The 11,716-nt window shown below is 31.8% G+C and overlaps 1 protein-coding gene across 2 annotated transcripts in view; it reads right to left on the bottom strand.

Annotated features, from left to right (window-relative positions):
* LOC107868013 (probable amino-acid acetyltransferase NAGS1, chloroplastic) overlaps positions 1-10,747 on the bottom strand; it is a 45,352-nt gene extending 34,605 nt beyond the window's left edge. The window contains exon 1 of one of the 2 annotated variants that reach the window (XR_007054888.1): positions 9,637-10,747. Coding sequence is in view for 1 of the 2 variants with exons in the window: in XM_016714550.2 (XP_016570036.1) it covers positions 9,637-10,077 (441 nt within the window). In the remaining variant the exon portion in view is untranslated. The remainder of the gene's footprint in view (positions 1-9,636) is intronic. The other variant, XM_016714550.2, reaches the window with a different exon arrangement.
* Between the last annotated feature and the right edge of the window lie 969 nt (positions 10,748-11,716).

Here is an 11,716-nt window from a genome sequence, read left to right as displayed (position 1 = left end):
GAAGCAGCAAATTAGACATGTTTTAAATGATTTATAATAACTAATTAGAAGTAATATAACAAAATTATTATAAAAAATTACTTATGGGAAAAAAAAATTAAGTGGACCTCATATATGACGTCTAGTTAATTCAACATTAAATATTATTAATTTTTAATACTTAAATGATTCTATAATAATTTTTTTAAAGTTATTTTTTTAATATTAATTTTTTAATACATAGACGACTTATAATAATTAATTAGGGGTGATATAGTTAAATTATGGTTGAAGCAACTGAAGCAAACATGTCATAAATGTCTATTTACTTTTTTTTATTAAATATTATTAATTTTCTAATACATAGAAGACATATAATAATTAATTAGGAGCGATATAGTAAAATTATGGAGCAAGCAGCTAAACAGTCGACAAGCGGACGACCGGAAGCTGCACACTCCCTCTCCTATTCACTCTTATTATATAGAGTAAAGTAATGTCTTTTAAATATGTTAAGTTGTTAATTATTATTATTCATAGTATTTTTAACACCATTCAAATAATTATCCCAATTTATGCAACATCGCAAAAATTTTGAGAAGCAATTAATTTTTTTATCATGCCTTATTTTAAAATTAATTATTGCGTATAGTATTTTTTTTTTTACGTAAATTTAGAATAAATATAAATAGTTCTAAAAAAAATCCTCAAATAATAATAAATGGAACTTTGAGAAGCTTAGTTGTCATTTTTAAAAAATGACCCTAAGCTCATCATTCACTCTTATCATTTTCCAAACTGACTCTAAGCTCATCAAAAAAATATAAGAGGGAATTTGAGGAACTTATTTATCATTTTTTAAAGTTGATTCAAAGCTCCTCTCATTCTTACTTTTATATATCTTTTAAATATTTTAAGTTGTTAATTATTATTATCTATAATATTTTTTATGTCATTTTCAAATAGTTATCCCAATTTAAGCAACACTGCAAAAAAATTGAGAAGCAATCAATTTTTTATCATGCCTTTTAAATATTTTAATATTAATTATTATAATGTATAATTTTTTTTATGAAAATTTTAAATAAATATAAGTAATTCTATAAAAATCCTCAAATAATAATAAATGAAACTTTGAGGAGTTTAGTTGTCATTTAAAAAAAAACGACCCTAAGTTCCTCAATGTAGTTTTTAAGTTGTTAATTATTATTATTTATAGTATTTTTTATATCATTTTCAAATAGTTATCCCAATTTAAGCAACGCTGCAAAAAATTTGAGAAGCAATCAATTTTTTATCATGCCTTTTAAATATTTTAACATTCATTATTATAATGTATAATATTTTTTTATGTAAATTTTAAATAAATATAACTAATTCTAGAAAAATCCTTAAATAATAATAAATGAAACTTTGAGGAGCTTAGTTGTCATTTTAAAAAAATGACCCCAAGCTCCTCATTTTAGTCCTCATTCACTCTTATTATATAGCGTAAAGTAATACTATGGGAAGTTATGAAATTATATATTGCTTTTAATTTTTATAAATATATTTTTAAATATTTAAATTAATTATTTTCAAGAATTTTAAATTTATTGTAATAGAATGAATTATTAATAAAATATTTTGGACCATAAATTTCAATTTATTTTCTTTTAGGAAATGTCTTTTTATTTTATTATACTTATGACTCTTTTGTCCTATACAAAATTAACAACAACAATACCAGTGTATTCCCACAAAGTAGAGTTTGGGGAGGGTAAGATGTACGCAGTCCATAATGCTACCTCCGAAGAAGTAGAGAGGTTGTTTCCGATAGACCCCCGGCTTAAGATAAAGAATAGTAAACAGGGGGATGGATGACATAACAGAAATAAGGAATAAGGAATAATAAAATAGAAATTAGAGAAATATGAAATAGGAGAAATAAGTGCAACACGAAACAAAAAAGTAGGAACTAAGAAATAAGAAATAGGACACCCACCTAGTCATAACATACACTCACATACCAAAGATACCTATGTACATAGTCCTACAATTACTAACCCGGCTACACAAGATCTCTCCTGACTGCTTGCTACAACCATACTCACACTAGCTTTCTACCCTTATCTGCGACCTCCACACCTTCCTATCTAGGGTCATGTACTCAGTAAGCTGACTTTCTATTTAAAAAATAATATTCTCTTCATCCGATTTTATGTATTATTTTTTTTTAGTCCATTTCAAAGAGCGTATCATTTTATTATTACTAAAATAATTTGATTTTAAATTTTATAATCATATAAATATTTAAAATTTATTTTAAACTATAAATTTTTAAAATATATTTTGCTCAGTCAAACAATACTAGTTCGTGAAATGAAGGGAGTAATATTTTTTCTATATGAAAAATCTCTCTCTAGATATATATATATAAAAGAGTCATTAGAGGCTGATGATGTGGCATGCCTCAATGCTTAGTAAACATATTTATCTTTTTTCTGATTTTTTGAGTTATTTTTTCTAATTTTAATTTATTACCATTTATTTTTTTGTTAGGATTGGGGAATTGTTGCGATTCTTCCTGAATAGCCTGGATTCTCCCGTCGAGAGTCACTTTGAAAGTATTACCTAAACTCTTCCGACTAAATATGATAAAGCCTATAAAACATAGAGCTACTATCATTTCTTCATTATAAATTGAGCGCTTTTATCAATTCTTCAGTGAAATAGACACCTGTGGAATTCTAGTCTGTCATACCTAACCTCTATTCACATCGCAAATAGTGGATAAGGCGCATCTGATCTTTCTTCTTCAGTGCCAGGCATAAAAAAGAGCTAGCAGATCTCTGTTGCATGCAAATCTTTCTATCGGGAAAGCCTCGCTTATTCAAAGGGCTTCTTATTTAGAACCCTTTTTTTTTGCTTAGTTGTAAGTAAGCGTTGGTAGGAGCGGCGGAATGATGATGAGTATATAAATCAATAAAGTAATAATTAATAAACCCATTAATTAACCATTAACACAAAATACCCTCGTCTTCCTCTTTTTTTCCCTCCTCACTTGGCTTTTCTTGATTACACATTTTTGGCATTGGCTCTCAAAACTCTGATGGAAGAATGGAGGAATTAATCTTAGTTACATTGGGTAGGTTATTGTTGTTGTATTCAATTATAATTCCATTGATTTTTATGAACCATAGGCAGCTAGAAGATTTGAACTTGCTAGGTTCATCCTTTAAAATTCTTAGCGCCGAGAATGGAGGTGTTGTTGATGAAGGGGTTAAGAAAAAAATGAGAGAATTGGAGGAAATATTTTCGAAATTGAACCCCCAGACTGAGGAGTTTGTGCCTCCTTCACTCTCCAGCAACCATGATGTAGTGCCAATATCTCCAAGTGGAGAGCAATTTGGCTTTGATGCTTTCAATTTTGTAACGCAAAATGGACTCGCCGATGAAATTTTTAACAGAAAGGTATCTATCTTTTCCTGTTATCATTTAGTAGCTACTGAAAGACAGTTTATTTGCAAATATTAGGTTCTTTCGTTGACTGTTTGTTCTTATGGGTTGCCTTATTTATGTTAAAATATAATCTATAACTTAAGGTGGGAATTTCATAATTGGTATCATACCTCGATTATTCTATTGTAGTATTGTTATTTATGTTCTATTACTGTGTGTTGTTTTCTGGTATTACTTCTTTTGCGGACTTTTTTGGACTGTTTTTTCCTTGAGCACATAAAAAACGTCTCTAACTCTTAAGGTAGTGATAAGGTGTAGATGCACTTTACTCTTCTAGAGCCACTTTGTGGGACTATACTGGGTATATTGTTGTTATCATGCAAGAACATATATGGATGAGAATATAGTAAGGTCCAAAAAGGTGCAGTAATGTTTTTCTCTGTCCTCATTGTCTAAAAAAGACAAGTTTATTGTCTTTCACCTTTTGTAAGCTTATTTGTAATGAGTCATTATAATATAGTCGTGGCTAATAGTTTTGGTTGAAATGTACTAGCAGAAGAGAAATGACTATGGTTTTGATAGAAGACGGGAGAATCTACGGACAACCATGGCCCAACGTGAAGAGGTTATAAGGAGGATATTTTACGTGTCTGAAATTAATCATCAGGTACAAAAAGGAGGGACAGTGAGGGCACGGAGTATTTGTTCATTATTTATTGATTATTTTATATTCATCTTTTTTCGGGGGCTTGTTGTTCTTATTTTCTGTAAGTGACTGAAGAGCAACTTACTACACTCTTGCTTACTTGTGGGCAGGTGATTATGTTTTTCGTTTGGTCATGCTTCCCCGTTCAATCATAATTTATAACACTTTATAATAATATGCTTATGAAATATTTTCTTGTCATAATCTGACTAACCTTAATGTGCATAAGTTGGTTGACTGTTGCATATGTGGAGAGCCCAATTCTGTACTCCGATTCGCCTTTATGGAATTTACTGATGAAGGTCCAATTCTGTACTCCGATTCGCCTTTATAGCATTTACAGATGAAGGTATGTTGAATTGAACCATAAACTTTGTTTTGACAATTTTCAAGTAAGGATACATTTTGGCCTGTAGGTGTATCTAAATTACTACTATCTGCTCTTGTTATGGGGTCACTCTAATGTATATTTCAGGTTATCTTCCATCTGAGCTTTATTGGTGTGTAACTATTGTTGAACAATTATTAGGATATATTTAACTGCTGGTTATTGGTGCTCCTCTACATTGGCATTTGAAGTTATAGGAACTTATCATGGCTCAATGGTTTATTTTGCTTAGACTTGAACACCGCGAGAAGAATAGGAAGGACTGCCTGAGAACTCAATTTGCTCTCATTGAAGAGGCTGGAAAGGCTAACAAAATGGTAGAGGATGTTCGAACTTCATATGTGAAGCAAAGGCTCAAAGCAAATCCTGCATTCATGGAAAGGTTGCGGGCAAAAACCACGAAGTTGAAAGAATCTAGCTTGCTGCATGCATGAGATAAGTTGTTTGAAGCTTTCATTTTCTTGTAGAAGATTAAATGAAGGGTTATTGATGTGCCTTCTCTTTGACATTTCAAAATCCACATTCACAATTAATATAGGGTTGCGCAATTCTTACATGGTCTGGTGCAAAAGAATTACCACTTACTTTTGGTGGCACAGTTGTGCATTAGATAATTTTGGTTAAAGTTATCATCCAACACCATGTTGTCTCATGTATGGTGAACCATAAGCTTTGTTTTGACCATTTTAATTTTGGTTAAAGTTGTTATCTAACGCCACATTGTCCCATGTATGATCTGCAGAAGGTGCAAGGAATGTTATGAGTCTTGTTGGAACTGTGCTTGGGTTTAACCGGTGAAATTGCTTCCCTACAAAACTAGAATTGCACTAGTTAATTCAATATTTCTTCCAAGGGTGAGAAATTGTGTTTATTTTTTTGTATTTCCCTTTAACAAAATTATTGTTGAGAGCGATGAACAAATACCTGTCTATTGTTTATATTGAAATATTTTTCCTTTGACACTGATATGTAGTCAGAAGATGAAAGGAGGCACAAACTCCTTTCATCACTATCCCTCACTAAAAAGAGGAATAGTGAGGGCATGGAGTATTTATTCATTATTTATTTATTATTTCATCTTCATCTATTTTTGGGGGCTTGTTGTTCTTATTTTCTGTAAGTGACTGAAGGGCAACTTACTACACTCTTTCTTACTTGCGGGTAGGTGATTATGTTTCCCATTTGGTCACGCTTCTACGTTCAATCATAATTTATAGCACTTTAAAATAATATGTTTATGCAATATTTTCTTGTCATAATCTGACTAACCTTAATGTGCAGAAGGTAGTTGACTGTCGCATATGTGGGAGAGCTCAATTCTGTACTCCGATTCGCCTTTATAGAATTTACTGATGAAGGTCCAATTCTGTATTCCAATTCGCCTTATAGAATTTACTGATGAAGGTATGTTGAACCATAAGCTTTGTTTTGACAAATTTTAGGTAAGGATACATTTTAGCCTGTGGGTGTTTCTAAATTACTACTATCTGATCTTGTTATGGGGTCACTCTAATGTATGTTTCAGTTTATCTTCCAACTGAGCTTTATTGATGTGTAACTAATGTTGAACAATTATTAAGAGGTATTTAACTATTCGTTATTGGTGTTCTTCTACATTGGCATTTGAATTTTCAGGAACTTATCATGACTACAATATTTATTTTTTCTCAAATTTAAACACCGCGAGGAGAATAGAAAGGACTGCTTGAGGACTCTATTTGCTCTCATTGAAGAGGATGGAAAGGCTAAGAAAATGGTAGAGGATGTTCGAACTTCATATGTGAAGCAAAGGCTCAAAGAAAATCCTGCATCGATGGAAAGGCTGCGGGCAAAAACCACGAAGTTGAAAGAATCTAGCTTGTTGCATGCATGAGATAAGTTGTTTGCAGCTTTTATTTTCTTGTAGAAAATTAAATGAACGGTTATTGATGTGCCTTCTCTTTGACATTTCAAAATTCACATTCACAATTAATACAGGTTTGTGCAATTCTTACATGGTTTGGTGCAAAAGAATTACCACTTACTTTTGGTGACAGCTGTGAATTAAATATTTTTGGTTAAAGTTGTCATCCAACACCACGTTGTCTTATATATGGTGAACCATAAGCTTTATTTTGATAATTTTTATTTTTGGTTAAAGTTGGTGTCCAACACCACGCTGTCCCATGTATGATTTGCAGAAGGTGCAAGAAATGCTCTGAGTCTTGCTGGAACTATGCTTGGGTTTTACCCGTGAAAGTACTTCCCCCCAAAATTGGAATTGCACTAGTTAATTCAACATTTCTTCCAAAGGTGAGAAATTGTGTATATTTTTTTGTATTTCCCTTTAACAAAATTGTTGTTGAGGGCGATGAACAGATACCTGTCTATTGCTTATATTGAAATATTTTTACTTTGACACTGATATGTAGTCGGAAGATGAAAAAGAGATGTGTGCAAGAACTATATACTGTACAAATATTGATAAGAAGGTAATTTTGGGTTTGTAATCCCTGTCTCACATAGTTAAAGAATATCTATGGAGATAATACTTCATGACTTGTTCATTTGTATGATATGGGTTACTCAAGCAAATGTCAAGCTTTTTTTCTAGTACTTTTGTGGAAAGGTTTGTAACTTTTCACCTGACTTGTCTAAAGTGCTTGTCCTACTTAAGGTCCTTACTCTATACGATTTTCTTCTCTAACCCAGGTTATGCGCTTGAGGTTGCTTGATGACTATCAGTAATCCACTCGTATAGGTTTTATCGAGTTTGTTATGATAACTTCCATGAGCTTTTCTTGATTTTGTTATCTAATATATCATACTCCTCTGAACTTTTGGTTTTTCTACTCTTAAGGACTTCTAGAACCTCCATTCCAAATATTTGTGGTCTTTCACCATCCATGCTTGTGATTTAGCATTATTATGATGTTATTGCTTAATTTAGTCTTTTATATTTTTCAAAGTGTAAAGAGATTCGTTCTCCCTTTTTTGATTTCATATTGGCAAATTATATTTATTATAATAGCTTGTCACTCATGTGAATTTGAATTTTTGTTGACATACACTGTATTTTAATTTAAAGTTTTTTTCCGTTATTTGTTGGAATGCCTGTCTAAGCTTATGTTGATATCCTTGTCACCACAAACTAATCCTAACCTTTCTAACTAGATAACATGAGTCATGTGATCATTACTTTCTATTTGGTAATAATCTTTTGCTTTGATTCTTGGTAATGCTTCTCATCTCAAACACTGTTGTCTGGTTCATGCAGTCATACGATGATGCTTTTGGTTTAACTCCTGGTTTAGAATCACATGGTGAGTGATTCAGGTCATCAAAACTGAAAAGAGTTCACTCTCATTAACTTGTTCCTTCATCTTCCACATTTATAACTCTCAGTGTCTTTAATTTTATATTACTCATTGAGTTATTACATTGCTAATTTAGTTTTAACTCTCATTAATCCTTTCTTTCATATTCCTCATTTGTAACTACAAATCCTATAATGAGTATGAGGAGGGGCATGGATGCCCCGGTTCGTAGGTGTGAGAGGCTAGCTTTAGATGGTTTTAGGCAGGGTAAGGGTAGGCCAAAGATGTACTGGGGAGAGGTGATTAGGCGAGACATGGAGCAGTTACAGCTCACTGAAGACATGACCCTGGATAGGAATATCTGGAGGACGCGAATTAGGGCAGAAGGCTAGGGTCAGTTTGGGTCGCTAGTGTAGGGAATTACTTGGTGGGGGTATTATTCTTGTTATGATACCTTGTTTCATGCTTTATTACGAATGTATTTATTTTTCTCTGATTTTTATTACTTGTGGGTGTCGTATTTATGTTATGCCATCTTGTTCCATGTTTTACTATGAATTTGTTTAGAATTCCGTGTCTCGAGCCGGGGATCTATCGGAAACAACATTTCTACTTCTTTAGATGTAGAGATATGGACTACGTACATCTTACCCTCCCCAAACCTCACTATGTGGGAATACACTGGGGTTTGTTGTTGTTGTATTAATTTATGAATAACTGTATTGCTAATTTATTTTTGTGCCATTTGATGCTCTAATTATAGTAGATTGAATAGAATTGAAGACAAGATCTGATTAAGAAATAACTTTGAATTTCATGCACTTTGAATGGTGAAAAATAAGTCACTCAGGACTGCGCGAAGAGAGGACAAATTACCTAGTTATTTTAATAAATAAATAAAAAGATGTATCACTATCTGAGCGGGCTTCCTCGTAAAACGCCACCTTTAATGTATGAGCACGGACGAATTGCCATTGGGCTATAAAAAGTTATTTAATTGAAAATCCTTTTACTTTATTTGAAAGTGATTATAAAATATCTAAGATATAATTTAAAATTATATGTAAAATTCGAAGCACGTCCAAAATTTTATTTTCATATAATTGTAAATATTATAATTAATATAATATCATTTCAACTCTAATTTTAAAATTTTCAAATAAACAAAAAATAAATATTTAATTTATAAGATCAAACTCCTACCAGAATAACTCTTTCAAGTTATAAGAATTTTATTTTTTGTTCAAACACTAACAATAGTATGACACGTGAATCACATGAACGCACATCGGATTAGGTAGAAAATAGCATCATAGTATATATATATATATATATTTTATTTTTTTTTCGTTAACCATATTATATTATTTATTGGCAATAGTCATAAAATGGTCCTCTTCAAAAGTAATTTGCGTTTTCATTTTTCACAGACAAGTGGTTTCATATGAAACCTATGGTCCAAGAATATTAAGAGCAACAGCATAAATGAAACCTATGGTCCAAGAATATTAAGACCAACAGAAAATTATCTTGTGTGACTTATGTATAAAATATAATTGTAATTATATTAGACTGGTACTTACCATCACGGTATGCTACCTACAGCATACACCCCCCCCCCCCCCCCAATTTAGGATGCTGCCCTCCCCACATCCTGTGTCAATGAGAAATTTTAATTTTATTCATCAACCTATCATTTTTTTTTTATTTTTTAAAAAGGATCCAATGGTCAAACTACACTAACTCGTCATTCAAATTCGGGTAGAAAGATTCAAATCCTCATAATCATACACACAAAAGCAGAGGCAGAAGGAGAGAAGACATACCTTGAGTATCGATGACATGTAAGGACTGTCAATAATCTCAGCTGAAAGAACAACAACAAATGTCCTACCCCTATGCGCGAGAAAATGCGGCTGCGCTTCCCTCATCATCCTCACAAATTCCTCCCCCTCATCATTATCACCATCCTTTGATGAATCAGTTATCGATGCTATCTTAGGCGAACTATAATAACAATCAGTATCACATGTCGCCGTTGAATCACTTACCGATGCTATTTTAGACGAACCATAATAATAATCATTTTCACCCATAGTAATCACTCTACCATTCTCAATTCCACTACAACAATTCAAACAAATCCCATGTCTCTCATCTCTCCTCATCCCAACAAATCTCGAAAATCTACCACCTCCCCTTATTGCAAAACCAAACTTTCCCCTTATTCCAAAATTCAATCCATTATTCAATTTCAACATCGCCATGATTTTTGTGAAAAATTCAAGAACAACTGTGAAAATTGACTAATTAATAACAAGAAAAATATCAACAATTGGATTTTTCTTTTTTTTTTCTCGCTAAAGGCCTTTTTTGTTGTAGTGTTATAAAATGATGTGTCACAAAGACGCGACGACAGGAAGGCGCTCATGAAGACAAAAGAAAAACATTAGTATATGTTGTTCTAGTCTATCAGAAGGTGCAGAAATAGTTATAGCATTGAATGCCGGAAAATTTGTATACTAAACAGTAGAAGTGAAGAGAAGACAACTTAATTGGCAAATTTTGACAACGTGTTTATGTTTACGAACGGCAGCTAGCTCCATAACTTCTCAACACTTATAGATCAATTGTCTGTACGTTGTTGTATTATTTCTTTTTGGTGGGAAAACTAAACGAAAATTATGTAAAAGATGAAATTATTGATATAGATTCTTAATTTGGAGGTGGAAATCAAATCAATGATTTAGAACCATAGAATTGCAATTGGCCATTGTGGTGGGGTGGAGTGGGAGGAGAGGAATGGTATAAACATAAAATGTGGCTTTTGGTAATGAGTTTTCAAGAATCATTTCTGACAAATTGGGCTCTTTTAGGGTAGGTATATATGTTTTTTTAGGGTAATGTGGTTGTTGGAAAGGGTGTGTTTGGTAGGAAGGAATTTCTTTATGAAAATTGTGTTTTTTTTTTTTTTGGACAACTAAGTAGGGTTTCTGACGAATTTTTTTAGTGTTTAGAGTAGTTAGTAACTAAAAAGGTATTATTTCAAGAATATTTAGAGTTCCTTTGAAACAAGGAATAGGGAATAATTTATCTCAACATTAATTTTAAGACGAGCTTATCTCATATTAGGTTGAGATAAAATGCACGAAATAACTCATTCGAAAATCAGTTATTTTGAAATTGCTGTGTTATTTTATCCCACCTTGAAAATGAACTAACTAATTTGAAAATAATTTATTTTCCAACTAAATCACTCTGGATATGTAATCTAGTGAAGCACCGCAAGAGTGGGATGGTATGGGGAGGAGAGGCGAGGGTTAAAGTACTGGTGAGTGGAAAAAAGACAATTAATTTGAAATGTCCAAACTTATTTTTGTTATAAAAAGATTATTTTTTCTCATTTTTAAGGAATTTATATTTTCTAAAAGAGTATTTTTTTAAAATAGACTAATCAAACAACAAAAAATTGAAAACATTTTTCCTCCGTACCAAACAGATTCTAATTACTAACTTATTATGGTGTACTATAAGGGGATGTTGGTTCAAATGCAAAATATGCCACAATTATATTTTGAGATTAAAATCAGAAATGAACAATTTATATCAAAATAGTATAAATGTATATTAATTTTAACTATTACCTCTCACCTAACAAATAAATCTCATCTTAAAATTCGTAACAGGATAATCTACATAATCCCTTGAATCACAGGGGTCGATAGAGTGTATAATAATAATACAAATTATGGTATATAATAATACTTGTATTGGAATAATACCCATGAAAATACTTGAACTTTAACCAAATTTCCAGAGGAGCATACTGAACTTTGCGGGGGTCCTATTACCCCTAGATTTTTTTTTGTATTTTAATGACATATATCGGCCAACTTTTATACTTAC

This window comes from Capsicum annuum, chromosome 4, assembly GCF_002878395.1.
Source record: "Capsicum annuum cultivar UCD-10X-F1 chromosome 4, UCD10Xv1.1, whole genome shotgun sequence".
Classification (NCBI taxonomy): domain Eukaryota; kingdom Viridiplantae; phylum Streptophyta; class Magnoliopsida; order Solanales; family Solanaceae; genus Capsicum; species Capsicum annuum.
Note: the sequence above shows the minus strand (reverse complement) of the source record. Positions and strands in the feature narration are given on the sequence as shown.